Genomic DNA, 23,559 nt, shown 5'->3' with positions numbered 1-23,559 from the left:
TGAATCGATCACGTCGACAAGCGCAATCGAGTTAAAAAGTCGACGATGTAGACTCCAATTTCCTTCTACGATTGGAGCCTCATTGGAAGTGACTCGCCGCGCTAGTACTTCCGACTGCATGTTGCTGCACATTTTGACGCGGAGAACTCTGGAGTCACATGAAGGTTAAAAGCAAGTAGTTCAGTCAATGAATGTAAGATACAAACTATCCAAGACGCATATAGTCGGCGAAGTGACTCCATCATATGATTGCGGTTTCTTCGTATTCAAGATATTTTGTTATTCTCAAGACACTCTGCCGTTATATTTTATAAAATATGTTTTGATTTATGATAACGAGACTAAATTTACTGTTAGCACAGAGGCTTATTGTTGCTGTCAGTACCGTGAGGTCTTAGTGAGTATAATTGTAAAAAATCATAATTGTAAAATATCTGGTGTTAGGCTACTGCTGAAGATTCGCGAATGTGCTGTCCTTCGAGCTTGATAGATGCCATGGGCCGAGGGAATTAAATTTTACAGGTTTACGCTATTGCATTCCAGTTCTGATCCTGATATCTTTGCCAGGTAATCAACATGTTCAACTTGGTTATTGGGCTAATATGTATACCGTTACTGACGGATGCTACGGATTCTTCCATCAACAATAGTACGGACGAAGACTTGCGATGTAGCGCTGCCCCCGGTTCTACGTTGTCCACCCTGGTCGGCCGAGAAGACTTTACGATCACTTGCATCGCGGAGAAGTTGCGGGAGCTCGATCGCAGGCTGGTAGCGATGGAGAACAACTTCGAATTACTCGTAAGGACTGAATTTTTACTTGGCTGTAATCATGAGAATGAACCTCCCTCCTGAAATTGAAAATTATCGATAAATACGACAGTTGTTTTCAACAGGGTATGGTATTATATGTTATGAAACGAAAATTAAGCGTTCAAATCTCTAATTTCAACCCAGACTCACAAGTTGGATCATTATTGTTCTTGCATAACTACAGAAGTATGGAAGTAGGCTATGGTGGCATGTAGGGATGGTGTGGACCTCATGACGTCACGTGACGTCATATTGCTAATTTCAACCCTATACGTTTAAGTGAAGTGATAGCCTATATTAATGTACACGATACCTAGCGACGACTCGGACCACATAATGCCACATTGCTGAAGTACATATTGACGTTTTAAACGTCGCCAAATGTATCAATTGGGACAATGAAATGATATAATAATCCCATAAAATCAATATCGTCCGTCGCTTAGGCTACCCAACAATTTCGACGAGGATCTTGCAAGGGAATATACAGGCTCGCGCCTCAACGGTCTATGCCAGACCGGATAATGTATTCGGCGTCTGACTATTGCTACGTTGATATAAAGCAGAGTATAAAACGGTTTTCCGTACTTGTTACCGATATTATCCCTTTAACAAGTTCTACAGCAGTAGCCAACACCCCAATCCCACGGATTTGGTTTTTATGATACAATAAACATATGAAATCAAGATTGACCCCGTACTCCAGATAGATTTTTTTAAATCAGACAACGATATCAATTTCATTGGTTGGATGCATAAGCATCATTCGCTGACTGCCTAGTGCCTACATGTAGGTTATTTCGCTATTGATGTTGTATGATTGCGGGACAAGCTCACAGCAGTGAGTCGCTAAATATTCACAAACGGAAAGCTGGATATTTCGAGCAAACTTTTGTAACAAAGCAAGTAACTATTTTGAGATTGTCAACGTGCATGCTCGTTTACTGTTGATTTTTATGCAGCATAGATTGGCCCGCAGTTGAAATGAAACAAATTTCAACCAAAATGTTATAATGAATTGTGATATATGAAAAAGGTTCACAGTGCAGAACTTACCAAGGTTCGTTTGTGAACGTGAACCTCTAAATTTCCGAGTTTCACACACAGAACGCGAACGTGAACCTCACGTTCACACCATCCCTAGTGGCATGTCGGTATAGGCGCGCGAGATCGATATATCAGGTCGTGGTCCGACAAACGTAAGGGCTGACTAGTATTGATTCAGTTGAAAATATTGGTATATCGACTTGAATGTGGACATTCTGGACATGCTCGACGACTGTCGGATAGCCGACGAGATACTTCTATCAGGGGTGGCCAACCTTTTTGCCATTCACGGCCACATTTCGACTAGTCATGTAGCCTAGCCCACGGCCGCATTCCCGGGTATGGTCATATATATGATCTAGCCCAGTGGTTCTCAACCGGGGGTCCGCGGACCCCTAGGGGTCCGTGAAGCATTTTCAGGGGGGCCGCGAGACCTCTAAATTTGCAAAATGATTGGAAACGAATTTATAACTTTTTAAAAAAAAAAATAGGGAAATCAGGAACCAGTTTCGCTTCAAACTGCTAATGTTTCAGTAAGCACATCACCAGGGGTGTCAAACTCAAATTACGTCGCGGGCCGGTTTAAAACATTCCAAATCCTCGCGGGCCCCACGCTTTGCTTTTCACTTGAACACCTTATTATCAAGCATATATAGATAAAGGTATATTACAATTGTATCACGGATCATAGATGCTTTATTCTAGCAAGTAGAAACACTCGCGAGCAACGGAATTGATGATGATGATTTGCTAGTTGAATACACTTATGAACCGCTGCGAAAACAGTGGCGGTAACGACGATGCAAGTTCACTTATTTCTATGCTTCATTTGCTTAAGTCATAATTTGGCGTTAGCCATGTATATGCGTTGTCAGGAATACAATATATTAAACTGTAAATATATTATCCATGTAAACGTCATATATAACGGTCCGGCATTGTCGTATTCGCTGGTGTGAATAACTACTTTTTGGAACAATATTTCACAAAAACTCAATTTAGCGTGCATTTTTTTGCCTTTTCCAAATTTGTTGTCAATGTCACTGATTTGTTCCTCCAGTGGTAACAAGTTGGAAACCAAAACACAGTAGTCTGGTTATTATAATGTGGCCTACGGACAGACTCAACATTTGCTGTCTTGGGGGAATATTTAACGGAAGTATTTTCTTTCAAACAATTCAACATTTGTGACAAATGTTCCGGATAATACAAGGATTTTTCAATCTACTCGGAATGGCTTCGCGGGCCGATAGCCTACTGATACAAACATATTGCTGTTTAAAGATGTTTTGTTGAGGTTTGTTAAAAATAGTTTTTTCTAGTCTGTCTCAAAAAAGGGGTTAAAACGTCTTCACAGAATCCATTTGCCCCTGTGATATACATATTTCATAACCACTATTCCAGAATATCTTGAAGATGAGCTGCTACATAGAAATTACTAGTCTGGAAGTGATTCATTGAAAAATCTGTTTCTCAATTTTGGTGCCATATGTATTGCGATCGTGCTCAACGGTGTCGTCGGAAGCGTCAAGCGTTAATATTATACATTCGCCGCCAGCTATACTTTTGTGGAAAGGGACTTTTGGCATTCGTTGATATCAAATGGAACGAGTGAATTTTCAAGACACGACCACATATGTCAAGAAATAAGAAATACAGCTGCAGAAGTCAGTTCGAAATAATAAAAGTCTATCCATATTTCTACATATAATATGATATTGGTTCCAAGAGCGGTCATTTTGTTACTGTTTATCACTAGCCTAGAGTTGATATTCGCACAAGACAGATGACGGTTGTACGATAATTGAGTTAATTTTGAACTAAAACTGGAGGGGGTCCGCGGGGTCCGTCACGGTACAAAAGGGGTCCGCGAAGGCAAAAAGGTTGAGAACCACTGATCTAGCCGGACGCCAATACCCATGTTACGGAGGCGATGTCCGTTTGCGGTGAACTCCGGACTAATCTATTTAATCATATACGGGCTTAATATACACACCGAAATCGCGAGTGGTCACTGGTCTTGTTACGGCAGGGGTTCTCAACCCCATATCACGTGATCTTAGAGAAAACGTTGCTAGCTAGGTGTCAAGCCCAGCAATCCATATTTCGAGTCATTGTTAAAATTGCCGACGACGTTGCAGACGAATTGTTAAAAATTGCTTGAAATATCGCGAAACCCAAGAATCTGCTAGAGAAGGTGTGAATTCAATAAAACAAAACTTTAACGTACTCTGCGAATATTCGCTGTTTCCGGAACTTAGCATCAAGACCAACATCAAGTGACAAATTTCGAAGCTACAGTTGTCTGATTCAGCCGTCGCCAGAAGAGTAACAGCAGTCTCAGTCGATTTTCTATCACGTGTTCTGAAACACGTTGCCACGTACACATTTTTAGCCTAGCATTGGACGAATCCACCGACTTCCACACACATTGCATAGCTAATTATCCAGGTGCGTTTTATCAGACTGGCTATATTTCCAGAGGAAATGCTGACGTAAACGTACGTGGGGAGGGGACAAGACAAGTGAAAAACATCATCTTGACTAAGCTGACTTCTGTAACTATTGGTGCAGGTCTCCAGCCGTGGAAGGAAAGGAGAAGGGTTGTTTGGTTTGCTCAGAAATGACCCCGAACGCCAGACTTTTCATATCACTGAGAGCTCAAAGTGATATGGCCTCTGTAACGAAAAAGTTACCGTAATTTTATACTTGCTCGCTCACGCATTGGAACAGAGAGTTTGGTTCTCTGGTGGAAGGGTTTACAGGTGCATATACCGACTTGGCAACGAATGCAATGCACGCTCCATGAAGGGATTTACTTGCGCCGCTGGAAGACAGTTCGTTCTCACAAAAAAGAACAGCAACAGCAAACTGACGAACGCTGCCCATTATTGCTTTAGAATGCATAAAAATGTACTGAATGTCCATATAAGACTGGTAAATAGAGAGAGAGAGATATGATATTCTTTCTCGCCTGCACCATCGAGATGCTTTGGCGACGGAGTTGCGATACGGCCCCATGAGGTCATCTAGTCTGCGCCCCCGTTTTTTTTTCTCCTCCATGCTATCCGTGATTGCTGAGCGCCTAGCAGGATAGCTGCGGATACCATTTTTCGAGTCTTTGGTATGACCCGGCCGGGGATCGAACCTACGACCTACCGCTCGAGAAGCCGGACACATAACCATTACACTATCTCGCTCGGTTATAATAAGCTACGGTAGCCTAAATTTAATAGTATCCACAAATACATGGTGATAATATTCTGCGGCCCGCAGCGTCTTTTGCTGTTAAAATGCGGACCGTTATACGAGGAAAGTTGAGAACCCCTGTGTTACGGGATTGGTCATAGTCGAGCTATGCGCGAAAATTTTTTCAGATTGAATAATGAATATCGTCATTCATATTAGTAGTTTTACATATTACTATCAAACATTTATCCATTCTCAGCAAATGTGATCAGATTCACGGGTAGCCTAGAGTTGATGGAGGGAATGTTTTCGAAAATTTAGGGGAAGTTATAAATGTTGATGCATATCTTCGGGTGAGCCAATTGTTATTAGTGACTTTGTTTTGTTGCATGCTGACCTCCCATCAGGATTGTCGATATAGTGAGGAGCACATTCCGAGTTGGTATGGTCTCCATGGCGCGTATCATTTTCCTCTGCTGTTCGAATCTGTACTGTGGTGATCTGATTGCAACGGGTGCTACTATATTAAAGTCGAAAATGAAGTCACATTGAATAGCGCCCAGCGCGAAGAAAATTTCAGGATTAAATAAAATCTCTCAAGAAATCGGGAGTTAATTCGTAAATTCAAATTGCATGTCGACGGCCGCCGACACATAGCCTACTTATTGAATTACGTGAACACGGCCGCACAAATTTCCTTCTATACGGCCGCAGGTTGGCCACCCCTGCTAAGTTTGGGTTGGCCCTACTTGCACATTTCCATTCCATACCAAAAGTTCGTTCCATATCATACCATATACTTCCATACAATATCATAGCATGTCCTCGCTGCTGTGAGAACCTATTCAAAATTGGAACATCAAATCTCTTTTTTAGATCGGTAAGATTGGACAGATGGTGACAAGGCAAATGTACATACATAGCGGCTGGATGAAATCGAAAAACCTTCTTTTCAAACACTTCGGGGGCCACGTGAACTACAAAACGGCCCGGCGTCGTTGTCAGAAATCTGGTGGAAGACTCGCTGCTGAGATCTTGAGACATCCTGAAACTGTTACGTGAGACTGAGAATATTGTCTGTTTGTATCATGTTCCACGATTATTCGTTACTACAGACAGCATAAGGCTTGGGGATTACGCAGGCTCACGGTTCGAGGATGTGTTCTTTGTAAAACGTTACATTGTCTGCCAGAGTAAGCCCAGGCAATATTCTTTCACCCTCTTCATGCTCGATAGAACCCATTCGTCGTGAACACCATGCACCATGTCAAACTAAAACGACTTGTAAATTCGAAAAAGTTTAATGAGGTTCTATAGCTCTTAGCGTGAACATGAACATGTATATGTGTAGTTCATATTGTGAACGTTTAGGTCTGTGAACTGAACAGTGAACGCGTAGCCTATGTATGGATTTATTGGATAGCGGTAGCCGACTAGAAAGCTGATTTTCTAATTATCAGCGTCCATGCCACAGCTGGCGTCGCAGGTTTATATTTATACCAGCAGTTCTTAAACCGGGGTTCACACGAACCCCAGAGGCTTCGGCAAGTTTCGTATTTACGATACACATTTCCAGGTTTATTATCACCTCCAAGTATATTGGGGCCTACCCGAACCACCCATGGATCGGATATGATGACCTAGAGACTGAAGGCAGCTGGGTGTGGGCCGATGACGGAGTTACTGACCCACAGACGACCGAATGGAACACCAACGAGCCCAATTCCTATCAAGGAATGGATGAAGATTGCGGCCAACTTGTTGACGATAGCACAGAAAACGTGTTTCGGATGAATGACCAGCCTTGCACTGAAAGACAGTCGTATATTTGCGAGATCGACTTGGATGACTTGTGATTCGCAACCAGCGTTCCTAGACAGCTATCGACATTTACGGATTTATATCACGATTTACAAGTTTTTAAAAAACAATTTTGTTCCAATGAATAACTGCATTTGCGCGTCAAGATATCAGGGCTTCTTTTCAGTGCGTTAACAAATAGAGTTGAACAATCTAGATATTTATTTTAGCTTTACGAAAGTAAATTCAAATTAGAATTAACGTGGTGAGATAGCGTAGTGGTATAATTCTCCACAGCTGCAACGTAGAAGCATATATATGCTGTCGCCCCTGGCTTTCATTGAAAATGCCGCCCAAAGTAGACTGCGGCAAATTTTGAAATAACTTCATTCTTTAGAAATATTTTCAATAAAAGTAATTACAAATGATGTGCCGCGTCTCAGAAGTTCTATAAGAAGCCTCATTGTCTCAGCGTTAAGACAAAAAATAAAAGACAAAAAATAGAGAACAAATGTATTAGGCAAATAAAAGATCAATAGCCGCCTCTAAATTGAACTTTTAGAGCAGCAGTTCTAAAGTTTATTTGGACATGATAGTGAAAATTCCGCGCCCCCCCCCCCCCCCCTTATCGTATTATCCGAAAAAAGAGCATGCAACCACAATGTTCGCAATTTCAACGCGTAGTTTATGCCATGGAATATTGTGATTGTTGCGAGACTTCTCAAATATGAAATTAGGACTATACACAAAGCAATATTATGAGCTTGAAGTAAATCGGGCAGCCCACGAAAAAAATTTCAGTGGCATATGTAGTCCAAAATAATCATAATGCATGTAGCACATACCATATATAGATATTCTAGTGATATTGGTGTCGAATCTCTTCTATTACCCCACTTGAGATTCGCTCAAACATACCTGACTATATCTGCCCATAAGTTAAATCAAAAACCAATGGCACGTGCCGCAGGTTATTCAAACTGGGAACTTCTTCAAGGGACAAACAACAGTTGTTCGATAAGAGTAATTCAATTGAATACAATTGGGCTGTTATAAAATGCGTTTCTTAAGAGTGACATTCTACAAAATGTGTCTAAATCAGGGGTGTCAAACATACGGCCCGTGGGCCGCATCCGGCCCGCGAAGCAATTCTGAGTGGATTGAAAAATTCTTATATTTTCCACATATTTGTTACCAATGTTGAGATTTTTTGCAGGAAATACTTCCATGTTCACAGGCCTCAATATATCCACCCGACTACGGCGCTGCGGTTCGACTCCAATTACCACTAGTAACAAGACGGTGAAATTTATATCCAATTTGAAGAAGGCCGTAAGTGCACACTAATTCATAGTTTTATACAAATGTGGACCGAAAAGTAGTTATTGGCAGAAGCGAAAATGCCAATGCGGAACCGTTATATGCAGTTTACCAAGAAAATATCTAAGTTGCGCAAATATATAATTGAAATACCTATGGTCGCACTGCTGTGTCACTTTCGACCCAATAGATCCCCAGACATGAGAGAAACCGGACTCGTGGTTTAATAAGAATAAACCAAATTCCAACGTCCGCTTTTCCAATTAAATATCTTGTATTCCTCACAACGCATATGCACGGCTAACGCCAGATTACGACTAAATCAAAGGGAGCATACAATATGCCAACTTATAACGTTAGCGCCACTGTCTTAGCGGTTGTTAACTTTCCAACCGGACAATCATCGTATTTTGCCAATTCCATTGTTCGCGAATAAAGTTGTTGCGACTTTCTCATTTAAAAAACGCTAAGATAGAGTATCATATATGCTTTTATGGCATTCAAGTGAAAAGCAAGAGTACGTGTTAACATTTTGGAATCAGTTGACTGGTCCGGCCCGCGAGTGATTTGTAGGTTTGAATCCGGCCCGCGACGCAATTTGAGTTTGACACCCCTGGTCTAAATTGAGTATACACGGAGTTGCTATACGTCGTCGTTGTAAGTGACTTTGATCTTACTCATTGTTACTATAGATTCAAAAGCCATGTTATGTACGACATATGACATTTTATAAGGAAATATCATTTTTATTCGGCACTTTGAGCCTTTCTACGCACTCTGCTTCGATGCTTAACAGACAGATCAAAACAAGCATCAGCTAATTGCTACACGAATTCAGTTAGGTATGAGTCAAAATCTAGCATCGGTATATGGATGGTACGACGCAACTATGGCATTTAAAATCGAAATATAACTAGAAGTATTGCCGTTGCTGAAACTTGTATTGTTTAAATCTATTGGGGAGACCGGGGTTAGTTGTTACGGGGGAACATTGTTACAACATCAATGATTTTTCTTTTGCCGGGAGATGGCGCACCATTTTTACGCAGTTTACTCGGCTGGCTGGAGAGTACGTTCCAACGAAGCCTGGCTTGCGAACTGTGCTTCCATAAAGTTTTATGCAGGAAAAGGTATATTGAGGGCTATAAAGTAAAACTTTTACTAATCAAGTGTCGCTGGTGCATCAGTAGTTGCGTGCGACCTATATATGTTTAATTTATATCGATAGAAAGGGGACGACCTGAAGTTTAGTTTCACAGTTGACTTTGTGCTGTTTGTTGGTTATGTAAGGCGGCAAGTAAGCTTAAACAGGCCATATTCGGCGGGGGCACATTTTTACGGATGTAACAACTAGCCTCATTCTTTGCTTGAATATTTATGATGTGTGATGAGCATTATTTATTAATGAAATTTCATCCATCCTGATAGGGTTAGCAATATTTCAACCAAAATCTTTGTGCAGTGACATTGAAAGCCACACTAGACCTCCACTACACCGAGTAAGTGATGAAAAAGTTGAAGACAGCTTGGATTCTTCTGCAATTACTTATGAAATGTATTCATTAACCTAGCTGCTCCTATCTTGTAGATTGATTCTGTTGTTTAACTATATATTCTCTGCGATTATGGTGAGGCATTACAAAAAGAAGACCAAAAGAGGCACTACATCTATGATGGTTATGGAAGAAGCTGCAAGAAGAGTGATTAATGAAAAACAATCTTTGCGCACTGTCGCCGCTGAATTTGATGTAAGTTTCTAGTGGGTATTTTGTTGATTCTTTTGCAGTCAACTTGACTTACAATGACTTTATACAATTGCAGATCAATTTTATGACACTGCAAAGATTTTGTACCAAAATACGATCTGGAGGACAACCATCTGTTGGCTATGCAAACCAAGAGCTGTTTTTCGTAATGACCAAGAGCAGCTTCTGGTTAAGTACATCAAAAGAGCATCCGAGCTGTACTATGGTTTGACACCTGATGATGTAAGGAAGTTGGCATATGAATATGCATCAATCAACAGTGTTCAAGTCCCACAAAATTGGCTCACGAACAAAAAAGCTGGACCAGATTGGTTTACCCCCTTTTTACAAAGACATTCCAGCCTATCTATTCGTACACCTGAAGCAACGAGCCTGGGCAGAGCTACAAGCTTTAACCGCAGCAATGTGGCACTATTTTTTCGAAACTTATCCCAGGTGTTGGATAAGTATCAATTTGAATGCTAGGACATTTATAATTGTGATGAGACTGGTATCACTACAGTTCAAAGACCCAACAGAATTGTGGAAAAAAAGGGATCAAAACAGGTTGGCGCAATAACATCAGCAGAGCGAGGTGTTTTGATAACCATGTGCCTAGCTGTGAGTGCGAGTGGAAACGTTGTTCCGCCACAGTTTGTTTTTCCACGGGTGAATTTCAAACCGCATTTCATAAAACATGGTCCACCTGGATGCATTGGCACAGCCCATCGATCAGGGTGGATGACTGGAGAAAATTTTATGGTTTTCATCAAACATTTTATCAAAGTTGTTCGATGTACAAAAGAAAATCCTGTGTTACTTCTACTTGATAATCATGACTCGCATACGTCCATACATGTGATTGATTACTGCAGAGATAATGGAGTTGTGTTGCTGTCGTTTCCTCCTCATTGCTCCCATAAGTTGCAGCCTCTGGACAGGAGTGTTTATGGACCCTTCAAGAAGTACTACAATGCTGCTTGTGGGGCGTTATTGAAGACCAATCGGGGTCGTCCAATGACTATGCTTGATATCCCAGAAATTGTGAAGCAGGCGCTGCCATTGGCAACAACCCCAGCCAATATTCAAAAAGGGTTCCAAGTGGCTGGGATATTCCCATTCAATGATAATGTATTTGCAGATGATGAATTTCTTCCAAGCTACACGACCGACAGACCCATGCCAGAAGAAGAAAATATGCCAACAATAGCAAATATTGATGAGAATTCTGCTGATTCAAGCAGCACTGTAAATGCACCAGGAGAATCGGAAGAGACTTCTACTTCAGACAGCAAGGCATGTGCACCAGAAAACTCTGTAGAGCCTGCCACATCAAGTAATGCAGTTGGTACACCAAGGTCAATGGAGGATACAGAGTCGAGTTTTCCCACTGGTATCAAGACGACACCGGAGATGATTTGGCCTTTCAACAAAGCCGCACCCAGGCAGAAAAAAATTGGTGGGAGAAAGAGGCGCCGTTCCTCCATCTTAACAAGCACTCCTGAACGACATCGCCTCCAAGAGGAGCACTTGGCGAAGGAAGCAAAAAGTTCTAAGATTGTCAAAAAGAAAACAAAAAAAGCAACAAAAAGAAACTTAGCTTTCACTGACAAAACAAACACCGATGCTAGTAACAATCATTGCCTACTGTGCCATGACACATATGACAACTCTAGGTCTGAGGAAGTATGGGTCAAATGCAATGAATGTCAAAAGTGGGCGCATGAAGCATGCAGTGATCGCTCTACACCCTACGTGTGTGATTTTTGCAAGGACTGAATGACTTTTTTCATATTTTGCTGTTTCGTTTGATTTCTCTTTCGTTTCGTTCTCAATACACATGGTTACAACAATGCTTTTATTGTGGATATGGGGTTTTCAGGTGACAATTTCGATGTAACAACTTGCCTCCTCTCCAGTCACAACTTGCCCCCATCTCGGGGTAAGTTATGACAGAAAACCAGAGGTGGTCAAAGTAGTCGAGAAAGCTACTCAAGTAGAAGTAGAAGTAGCGACGAAAAAAACTACTCAAGTACGAGTAGAAGTACTTCTTCCATGAGCAACCTAAAACTACTTGAAGTAGAAGTAGAATTGACTGACTTTAAAAGTACTCAAGTAAGTAAGTAGTTGTGAAAACGATCGTAATTCGCTCACATGGATAGTAAAAAGGTGCAAATTGAGCTATGTGAAAGATGACGAGTTTGATTTATATTGATGCGTGCCAGCAGGTCTCCAATTTTCGATAAGCATTCGTCCACATCATGTGATGAAAATGATAGTATTGATATGGAAATGCGATACTAATCCTCTGTTTACTCAAAAAGCACGTTTTAGAAAATATCATGGTATTGCGCACTCCCCCATATTATAAGGCCTGCAGTTTAGTCGAAGAGCAATACGGAGATGTTGTGTTGGATACGGTGCAAACACTTTGTGCGATTAGTAGCCTAAACGTTAAAATGATATATTGTGAAGCTTTATTTCTGGAAGTTGAAGATATTACTACACTTGTTTTTATACTTCAACATGTACGTTATCCAGACAAAAGAACTGATATAAATTAGAAATCAAAATATATGGTACTGGAAAATGAAAGTGAATTATAAATCTAAAAATGGAACATGTATTTAATGTCTTTAGTCCAGAAAGTTTCGAAGGTTGGTATGCTAAAACAGCTCTAAAACTAAAAAAGTCAGAGTCCCATTTTCCAGATTAACACACGCCATGGACAGCTTGATTACAATATAATAAGTAAATGCTAGATTGCGAAACATTAGTTTCAAATGTTACGGTAAGCCATATATACTGTGATGAAATACTAGATATGGCGAAGGACGACAATGCGGTGTGAACGGAACCACGCCAATCCGCTACTAAATTATATTCAGCAATACTTTCATGAAATCATACTAGTTATACTCCAGCTTCTCTGCGCGCGAAGCGCGAGGAAAATTCTGGGCTCAACTGAACTTTTATGAAAATTAAATGTCGATACTCCGTGAAAACAGCACCGAAATTTCTCAGGCTATCTTCCGGATTGGAGGATTAAACTACTTCTACTTGACAAACTGAAAATAGCGAAAAGTAAGTAAGTAGATCACAAAATATTATGAAGTAGAAGTAGAAGTAGTGAAATTCAGTTCTACTTGAGTAAGTACCAGAAGTAGAGGAAAACTACTTGAGTACTTCGAAAAAGTAGAAGTACTTCGTTACTGACCACCTCTGCAGAAAACTCACCTGTTTAAAATGAAAATAGTTCCAAACGTATAAGAGCTTGAAGTTCCATTCTACTTTGTAAAAGTTAGTAGGTGCTAAGGGAAGACTGTGTAACAAAATCATTTGCGCAAGGCGAGTAGAAAAGCCGTGAGGCCAGAAATGGACAAAATCGTAACAACTAACCCCGGTCTCCCCCTTTCAAATATATTTACTGGAAATCTTGTGTTGACTAAAAAAAGTCATCACTTCGCCTCGACTCCCGCATTACCCACCTTTTTCAGTACTTCGGTTGTGCTGACCACTGCGTAGGGTCCGATTGGATCTTGAATTTGATGACCCCCGATGACCACGCGCTGACCACACCCCCACGGAAATGAGTCGTACAATTATTCATATTTCGATATTTCACCCACAGTATGGTCTACGATCATGGTTGAAGCACAGTGTCCTACTATAGATAACTAACCTACGTAGGTTAGTTATCTATAGTCCTACACACAAGCAAATCTCACGGATCACTGCGATTGGTTTACGTCATTCTTACCATTTGGCCAAAGGCAATTTACGGTATTATTTAGACTGGCTTGCCGAGCGCCAAAATTGACAAAATTGGTATTAATCAAAACTACCGCTGCACTGATTGCGAAAATATCAATTTATTCTGCTCGTGGTCAGTGAACCCTCCAAAATCAGCCTTGAATTTTGCATTGTATTAGGTTTTGGTATTGTGACGCAACAATGCCGTCTGGGAGCAGGCGAGGAGCAGCGTAAACCGCAAGCGTGTTGGCCATTGTTGAGCAGGCGATTGAGCATTCACACTCTCACTCTCACTGTGCAGTGTGCACTTGCTCCTGAGTGGCGGGGGGTGGGGTTCAGGAACACGAGCAGAATAATACCAATTTTATCAATTTTCGCGTTTGGCAAGCCAGTCTAAATAGTTCTGTAAATTTCGTTTGGTCAAAGGGAAAGAATGACGTAACGTAATCGCTGTGACCCGTAAGATTTGCTTGTGTCCTGTTCACACCATTCTAGGTCAGCATTGGAGGCTTGCTCGACATCTAGTAACCGCGGCTACGCATTGAAGCATCATTTTTTACTCTCTCACGCCATCCTGGGGGGGGGGGCAGCCTTGAAAATGTGGGAGAGAATGATTTATTTAGATTTCTAAAAACCCTAGACATGTCATTGGGCGTCGATCGACGGCGGGATCGGCAGAGGGCTATACGTCGCTCCAATTTAAACTGGAATAGCCCAGATTCAAGTATTGGTGAGATCGCGGTATGAATTTGAAAAATGATGGTCAACTTTGCAAAAAACGGCACTCCTTCAAATGGGTTAAATGCCGTGTAGCCTATCGCCTAGGCCTGGTAGCAATGTTCCCTCTAAGCTGCGCGGGTGCGCAATGGCGCAGTGCTGACACGGTCTCTGCTCACAGAAAATCGAAGCTGCGCACATGAAGACCGAAGTGCTGGTGACCTTTTTCTAGTCGCTACGCAATGTTGTCCAAGGGACCGCGCAGTGAGTTGTTGAGTGCGCGCAGACTGGTCAAAAATTATAGGGAACATTTCCTGATAGCTGTCTGATTTCATTGTAACGCAGTGTTGTGGTGTATTGAAATAATGAAATTGTTAGTAAATTGAATTGAGACAAAAACGCAACAAAAATTAAGTTCAGTTCATATCAAATCAGAATCCATTCTCATAAACATGTGAATGGCGGATGTCGGCATACACCAAACTTGACTCGTTTTGCTCTATACAGCAGTGATTCTCGACCTTTTTGACCTCGCGGACCGGTAAAACTTCAAAACTAATGCTGAGAATCAAAGTTAACCCTAACTTTAATTACAATATATGTACATAATCTGAGGTGATCAAAGTAGTTAATAAAGCTACTCAATTAGAAGTAGAAGTAGCGACGCAAAAATCTACTCAAGTACGAGTAAAAGTAGTCCCTTCGAAAGCAGCCTGAAACTACTTGAAGTAGAAGTATAATTGACTGACTTTAAATCTAGTGAAGTAAGTAAGCAATTGTGAAAACGATCGTAATTCATTAGCAGACTGTCAAAGGCTGCGAATTGAGTTATGCGAAAGGTGCAGAGCTTGATTCACATTGATGAATCCCGGGAAGTAAAAATTTTCGACTCCATAAGCATTCGTCCGCATCAGCATTCAGCACCATGGGATGAAAATGATAGCATCGACATGGGAATGCGATGCTAATCCTCTGTGTACTCGAACGTCCCGATTTAGAAAATTTCATAGTATGGCACCCTCCCCCATATTATCAGCCCCGTAGTTTGGTCGAAGAGCAACATGGAGAAGTGGTGTCGGATACTGTGTTAACACTTTGCGCGATTAGTAAACGTTAATAAAAAATATAGCTGAACGTCAAAATGTCATATAGTGTAGCTTTAATTTCGGAAAATAGAGGCATTTCTACACATGCTTCTATACTTCAACATGTATGTTCTCCAGGTAAAAAAGACTGAAACTATTAGAACCAGGGACCAGGATGTGTGTCAAACAAATCACTGCATTTTGTGGTGTATTGAACTTGCATAATTGTGACGAACGCCCAAAGTAGATCATGAAGTCTCTTTTACGACACAATCCAAACTTGTAAATAAATTTAAAATTTGATGTTATTGCTCTCTAATTAATGGAAGAGCGTGCAACTTCTTGCATTTTGAAATTGATATATAAAATTTTACTTTATCCGGCGGTTCGGCAAGAAACTTGCCACTTACCGGCACCAGCGGGTGAGAACCACTGCTATATGCATTATGCAGTGTGAGTGAGTAAATTTTTAAGATCTCATTATGGTACCTTGCACATCTCCGTATACCACGTGACTTATGTTTTTCTTCTCATTACCAGGTGACTTAGTATTTATAAGCCAGTGTATTGCAATTACATGTAGACTCATCCCGCCATATCCTACTGTATATAATATCCATTCGACCAATATATGTAACTGACGCAATACTGTCGTTGCATTCTCGTTGAGTTTGTCATCATATCAAGGACCAACGCAGGAGCGAGGCCAGGAACGTACGTCTGCCACTACAGGTTAAGTAAATCTACCGAGTCGCAACTGGCGTGGAACTCAGAGTACAACTCTAACATGTTATTAGACAACAGCACGCCTTCTTCACTACACAGCTTTTCCCAAATTAGATTTCATTAAAATTACTGAACTCGCGAAAATTTGGATATTGAAATTGAAATCAGACTTCAGTGTCAGAAGCATGAGAGTGACAAATGTCTGTACAGTACAGCAAGCTTTTACCTCATTTCGTACTGTACAGTTCTCCTGTAGCATTTTCAGGAAAACCAGAAATTAGATGAGAATTAGAATGAGAGCAGACAAACATTTCCAAATTAGATTAGAATTAGAATTAGACCAAAGAAACATTTCACAAATTAGATTCATTGGAGTTCGACTACCAAATTATCTAGTTACCAGAGGTGGTCAAAGTAGTCAAGAAAGCTACTCAAGTAGAAGTAGAAGTAGCGACGAAAAGTTGACTCAAGTACGAGTAGAAGTACTTCCTCCATAAGCAACTTGAAACTACTTGAAGTAGAAGTAGAATTGACTGACGTTAAATCTACTCAGGTAAGTAAGTAGTTATGTAAACGATCGTCATTCGTTCGCATGGATTGTCAAATGCTGCAAATTGAGCTATGCGAAAGTTGCAGAGCTTCATTCATATCAGAGTTGTAATGACTCGAGTCACGATTTTCTAATGACTCGACTTGACTCGAGTCATTTTCTCAAAATACGAAAATGAGTCGAGTCGACTCAAGTCAATCTATGAACCAAGTCATATGACTCGAGACTCAGACAGCCAAGACCGACATTTCATTGCTATTTAGAAGAATAGTAAAGTAACCACACAATTGGAATTTCGTCTATCGATACTGGTACTTGAAAATGCGACCAGAAACTGCTAAAAGTGAGGAAAATGAGTATATCATAAATGAGAACTATTCGATATCATCAAACAGAGTTATAAAAAGTGGGTTTAACAAGACTTCAACTGGACACTGAGCAGTTAACACAATGACTTGGACTCAGACTCGAGTCATAATACCATGACTCGGTCACGACCCTCTGTTAGCTGACTTCGACTCGGACTTGACTCGTTGGTGAATTGAAATTGACTCGACATGACTCAAGTCAAAACTATAAAAGTGAGATTGACTTGTGACTCGGAGCTTTGTGACTTGGTTACAACCCTGATTCATATTGATGAATACCAGGAGGTATCCAATTTTCGACAGCATAGCCATTCGTCCGCATCATGAGATGAAAATGATAGTATTGATATGGAAATGCGATACTAATCTTCTGTTTACTCGAACAGTCCGTTTTAGAAAATATCATTGTATGTCGCCCTCCCCCATTATAAGGCCCATGGTTAGTCGAAGAGCAATACGGATAAGTTGTATCGAATTCGGTGTAAACATTTGCGCGGTTAGTAAACGTTAATATAAAATAGGGTTAATTGTAAAAATGTCATATTGTGTAGCTTTATTTCCGAAATTAAAAGGTATTGCTATACTAGGGATGGTGTGAACGCGAGGTTCACGTTCGCGTTCTGTGTGTGAACCTCAGAAATTTAGAGGTTCACGTTCACAAACGAACCTTGGTAGGTTCTGCACTGTGAACCTTTTTCATATATTACGATTTTCACTTCATTATAACATCTTTGGTTGACACTTATTGCATTTAAACTGCGGGCCACTCAATGCATGGCGCTGGCACATAAAAAAAATCAGCACTAAACGAGCATCCACCTTAACAATCTCTAAAATTTTACTTGCTTGTTTACTAAAGTTTGCTCGATATATTCAGCATTCCGTTTGTGAATATTTAGTGACTCTCTGCTGTGAGCTTGACCCGCAATCACACAACTTCAAGAGCGAAATACAATACGTGTAGGTAGTCAGCGAATGATGCTTATTCAACCAATCAATGAAATTGACATCGTTGCCTGATGTAACAAAATCTAGCTGGCGTACGGGATCAATCTTGATTTTATATGTTTATATCGGTAGCAAGTAGAGAGACCTGTTTCACACTCTGCTCAATATCAACGTAGCAATACTCAGACGCCGAATACATTTTCCGGTCTGGCCTAGACCGTTGAGGCGTAAGCTTATATTCCCTTGCAAGTCCTCGTCGAAATTGTCGGCAAAGCGACGGAAGATATTGATTTTATGAAATTATTATATCATTTGATTGCTTTCCTTGATTCATTTGGTGACGTTTAAAACGTCAATATGTATTACAGCATTGCGGCATCATGCGGCCCGAGTCGTCGTTAGGTATCGTGTACATTGTTATAGGATATCACTTCATTGAAATGTAGGGTTGGAATTAGCAATATGACGTCACGTGACGTCATGAGGTTCACGTTCGCGTTCACACAGAACCTTTCAAAAAGGTTCGCGTTCACACGAACCGGAACCTTTCAGAGGTTCCCACCATCCCTAATTGCTACACTTGCTTTTACGCTTCAACATGTATGTTCTCCAGACAAGAATGATACTGCCAATTGAACGATAATTACCAATACTAGAGAAAAGCGAATAATGTATTTCATGTCTATTGTCGAGTCAATTTTAACGGTGGTCTGCTAAAACAGGTCTAACGCTCAAAAAAGTCAGAGCCCACTTTTCCAGATTATGACACGCCGCGGGCTGCTAGAATATGATATGATGGGTAAATGCTAGAATGCGAAGCGGTAGTTTCAAACGTTATGATTGGCCATATTTACTGTGATGAAATTTGTCATATGGGCGACAATGCGGTGCGAAAGGGGCCACACAACCTGCTACCTAAATAATATTTACTTTCGTGAAAACATATTTGTAACTCCATATCTACTTGGTGTGAAGCGCCACGGAAATTCTGTGTTCGACTTAAAATTTCGTAAAACTGAAAGTTAGAACTCTGTGAAAACAGCCCGAGAATTCCCCAGCTTCTCTTTCTAATTGAAGGGCTACACTACTTCTACTTGACAAACTGAAAATAGCTAAAAGTAAGTAAGTAGATGACAAAATATCACAAAGTAGAAGTAGCGAAAATTCTATCTACTTGAGTAAGTACCAGAAGTAGATGGAAACTACTTGATTATTTCAAAAAAGTAGAAGTACTTCGTTACTGACCACATCTGCTAGTTACTCAAGTCTGGATATGGTTCACATTGCTATCTTGCGCGCGGTTACTTTGTTGCCGCGAGCTCGCGTTCAGCATGCGGTCACGCTGGCTCATGCAGTAGAATGATTTTGTTACCAAAATGAAGCGTCAATGACCGCATAAGTAGGCCGTAATAATGCGGGTGCGTCAATTCGTGATTAGCCGACTATATAAGCTCCTAATTGCAGCAGATGACAAGTCTGCAAACTCAGGTCTATAATTATAACACACGTAGGCCTAAACTATACAAATCGAATGCGAAGAAGAACATGAGATTGATGAGATGCCTCATGAACTTGCAGACTAATGTATCTGAAAACATTTTCGGTTTTCTGAACCATCTATTCAGACTCCATACTCTTGTTACTGAGAGAACAAATCACTTATTGTGCTGGTGAATATAATAGCAGGCGAAGCCATGGATAACAGTGAAACAGCTATCGGTAATTTGTTGGTTTTATTCTTGAAATTGCGTTCGATAATCCTAGGAGAAACTGCCATATCTGTTATTGAGATGCTATTGATAACACTATGCACGATGTATGACACTATCTATTTAGGCTGCGGATTCAGGAGCACGAACACGGACAGTATTATTTATTATTGAGATGTTATCTTGACGGAATCGAACTGCGACAATCGCCATTTCTATACGATAGCACAATGTATGACACTATCCGAAGGCTTGTACAATGTACAACATGCACAAACTACCAATCTGGTTAGTTTAACGGTCAGCTAACTACTCATTTTTGAGTAGTAGCCTACTAGTTCTCGCTCTAGTTTCGGATTTTGAAAAGAGAGTAGTTCTAGTTGTGCATAACAAAAACCAACTGTCGAGCAACTATCGAAGACATGTGTCGTAGTTTGGAGTAGACCAGGGACGGGGAACATACGGCCCGCGACGTGATTTTGAGCGGCCCGCAGACAGTTTACGGTCTTATACATGATAATATCGCCCGCGGTCACAGCATAGTGTCCTATATGGTGTCGACACAAGCAAATCGCACGGTTCAATGAAATTGTATCACGTCACAGTTTCCATTTGGCTACAGGCAATTTGACGGTGATTTTTGACCGACTTGCCGAGCATCAAATTTGATAAAACGGGTATCAATCGAAAGCTGCCGCCGTACTGATTACGAAAATATAAATTTTATTCCGCTCGCGGCCCTGGAACCCCCACAATCAGCCTCTAATTTTTCATTGTTATGGAGATTGGCATTGGGACGCAACAATGCTGTCTAGCGAAACGAGACAGGTGTTCGAGAAAAAGGGAGCCAGACAGTATTGTTGCGTCTGTCGTTTCGCCAGACAGCATTGTTGCGTCCCAATGCCAATCTCCATAACAATGAAAAATTAGAGGCTGATTGTGGGGGTTCCAGGGCCGCGAGCGGAATAAAATTTATATTTTCGTAATCAGTACGGCGGCAGCTTTCGATTGATACCCGTTTTATCAAATTTGATGCTCGGCAAGTCGGTCAAAAATCACCGTCAAATTGCCTGTAGCCAAATGGAAACTGTGACGTGATACAATTTCATTGAACCGTGCGATTTGCTTGTGTCGACACCATATAGGACACTATGGTCACAGTATGCCGCAATATGCGCAATATGCGACAAATTATAGCGACTTGAGTTCTGATGTGTGATGTTCTTGCACGTATTGTTAGCTCAGAGTCACCGCTACTAACAGTGACGTAGCCAGAGGTTTAAAACTGATAATGAAAACAGATCCTTTAATTGTGACGTCACAATGGATTAATATTGACAATTGAAAATATAGGGTAAATATGGCTCCATCGACGAAAAGGGCTTCCGACCGCTGACATTAAACAGAACAAGAAGATCTTTCACCAGGACTACACCGTTATGCAGCATTTTATGGTCGATGGTCTTCATCGTCACAACACACAGTCCGTACCAATGATCTACTTGCTGAAGCTGTTCAACCGGCAACGAGCGTTCGACGGTTCTAGCCACCCCACATCGTATACGACGACGGGTGCAAATCGTCCGTAGGCTGAAACTATACGTTTTTTCGATAATATTTTTCACAAATATGGCATAATTTCAACGTTTGAATAAAAACATATTTTTAGAGGCATTTGTTTAAAACAGTGGTTCTCAACCCTTTTCGACTCATCGCCGGTCATTTCCCCCTCCCCACCCCAAAAAAAATATTGGGAATCGAAAAATGAGCATACAAACTGTAATCACGGGCGAGTTGACTAAAAAATAAGAAAAGAAAAAGTTCAACTTTTCGGCTCGACCTCGAAATTACACTTTCACAGCTAAATTTTCGTGAGTTGACTAAAAAAAGGGTCATCTCTCCGACTTGACTCCAATATAGCCGTTTTAACGCGCCATTATCCCCTTCGTCTGTTTTCGCTCCCTGAAACGAAGGGTTATATAAAACACCGTTTGTTTCAAATGCAACTCTAGCTGTGACCAATGATGCCCAAGCCCAGTGCATTTCAACCTTTCTGATCACCATCCGCACTTTTTTGCGAAATAAATTTCATTCGTACAAACCAAACGAAAATTGTTATACAAAAAGAAGATGAAAATGCTTAACAAAATTTTTTTTAGGGCAACGAATGGGCTACTATAGCCATCACAAGTGTCTCATTAAGAAGACAACTCTTTTCATTCGTTTTGATTTCAACTGCAGTGCACTAAACCCTACTTGGCCAAATAAGTCGTGTCGTTCGGTTTTGTTCAAGAAGATTTTGGAAGATTTTGACCTAAAAAAATCAAAATTTTGACATTTTTTGACCTTAAAAATCAGAATTTTGACCAAATTTGACCTAACGTATATGCAAATTTGGTGTTTTCCGACATAATGTTAGAATTGTACTAATTATCTTCATTTCTGGTTCGAACTGTCTGTCTTTACGAAGTAGTTTGGCTTGGAAAAAAGTTTTTTGCCTCAAAAACTGACAAATGTTTACATGAAAAAACTTTATTTTAACGAAATCTGTAGAACAACGAAAGATACTTTCCTACATTATTGGGCAGAAAGTGTCTGTCCTTATTAAGTAGCTTGTCAAGAATGGAGAAAGAACGTTCAACAGCAGCAGTAGTTGACTGCAGAGTTGGATCAATTGTAATTTGTAATTGTAATTGAATGTAATTAATTACATTTTTCAATGTAATTGTAATGTAATTGTAATTGAAGCATTTTTATTTTGTGTAATTGTAATTGTAATTGTAATTTGACAAAAATTTTGCTCAATTACAATTTCAATTACATTAAATTGCTATTATGACCTGACAAGCACAACATAAAACAATTGACTTATAATGCATCCTCTTTAAATGTCGAGAAGGAATTTGGTGGATCCATTCGCGGAAGCCCTTGACTGCGCCCTTGCGGGCGAAGTTTTTTTTAATTTTTACCGCTATGCTGGCCTCGGCTGCCATTGTATACAATTTTTAGATTACTAACCAACGGATGGATTCGCAACACGTGACTCACGATTGAATACGCCGAGAAGCGAACTGCTGAGCCGGCTAAAAGCAGCAGAATTGATATTCCCATAGCTGGCGATCCAAGCGTCGAAATTTGATATGTATGGTCCTAATCGAAAGCTAGTGTCGCACTGATTCCGCAATAAAAGTATATTTCCAGGCAATGGTACCATCCCAATATAGTCGTGAAAGTCTGGGAATCGGCATTGTTCTGAACAATCGCTGGTCGTAATTGGTAATTGTTGTGGTCATGCTGCTGCAGCGCTCTCACTTTTCAGAACAGTCGGCCTTAAACGGCTATTTTGGGGCAGTTACATTGCCCTGACGAGATTTCATTTTGTATTTTCGGAATTAGTACATCAATAGCTTACGATAAATACCAGATGCATCAAATTTGGACGCATGGATCGCCAGCTCTAGGACTACAAAGTTTGCTGCTTTTAGCCGGCTCTGCAGTATGTTTGTAGTTGCATTCATCCGTGACTCACATCTTGCGCATCTATCAGTGGGTTGGCAATCTACCATACGATTTCAGATCACGATGCTGCATCGTTATTTCGTCTGGCTAACTAACCAGACCACTGGATATTATATAACGTCTTATCTGACAAAGCACGGTTTTGTTTTCACTCCTCATCCTAATTCCTACGTCCCTCGATAAAAATAATATTATTACTTTAATTATATACTATAGACGCAAATCCAACACGTGCATATATTATAATACTTTTTCAACGACATACTGCAC

General features: G+C 40.6%; 1 protein-coding gene and 3 long non-coding RNA genes across 4 annotated transcripts in view; 3 read left to right on the top strand and 1 right to left on the bottom strand.

Moving 5' to 3' along the window:
• LOC145445470 (uncharacterized) overlaps nt 1–23,559 on the bottom strand; it is a 153,681-nt gene that overhangs the window by 106,800 nt on the left and 23,322 nt on the right. The gene's annotated exons all lie outside the window — the stretch shown is intronic.
• LOC145445522 (C-type lectin mannose-binding isoform-like) lies at nt 543–6,998 on the top strand. The gene is made up of 3 exons (XM_080323706.1): nt 543–801; nt 5,926–6,107; nt 6,626–6,998. The coding sequence occupies exons 1-3, from the start codon at nt 577–579 to the stop codon at nt 6,903–6,905; spliced, it is 687 nt and encodes a 228-aa protein (XP_080179832.1). The 5' UTR covers nt 543–576; the 3' UTR covers nt 6,906–6,998.
• LOC145445563 (uncharacterized) lies at nt 9,141–10,388 on the top strand. Its single transcript, XR_013917083.1, has 2 exons — nt 9,141–9,917; nt 9,991–10,388. It is a non-coding gene; the product is annotated as an uncharacterized LOC145445563 (long non-coding RNA).
• Nucleotides 18,845–23,559, top strand: part of LOC145445481 (uncharacterized) — a 97,444-nt gene continuing 92,729 nt past the window's right edge. Inside the window, exon 1 of the long non-coding RNA XR_013917048.1 lies at nt 18,845–19,326. This is a non-coding gene — a long non-coding RNA (uncharacterized LOC145445481). The remainder of the gene's footprint in view (nt 19,327–23,559) is intronic.

This window comes from Botryllus schlosseri, chromosome 8 (assembly GCF_051294905.1).
Source record: "Botryllus schlosseri isolate E-star chromosome 8, Bs_hap1, whole genome shotgun sequence".
In the NCBI taxonomy this organism is placed as follows: domain Eukaryota; kingdom Metazoa; phylum Chordata; class Ascidiacea; order Stolidobranchia; family Styelidae; genus Botryllus; species Botryllus schlosseri.
The sequence above is the reverse complement of the archived record's forward strand: the minus strand, read 5'-3'. Positions and strand labels throughout refer to the sequence as shown.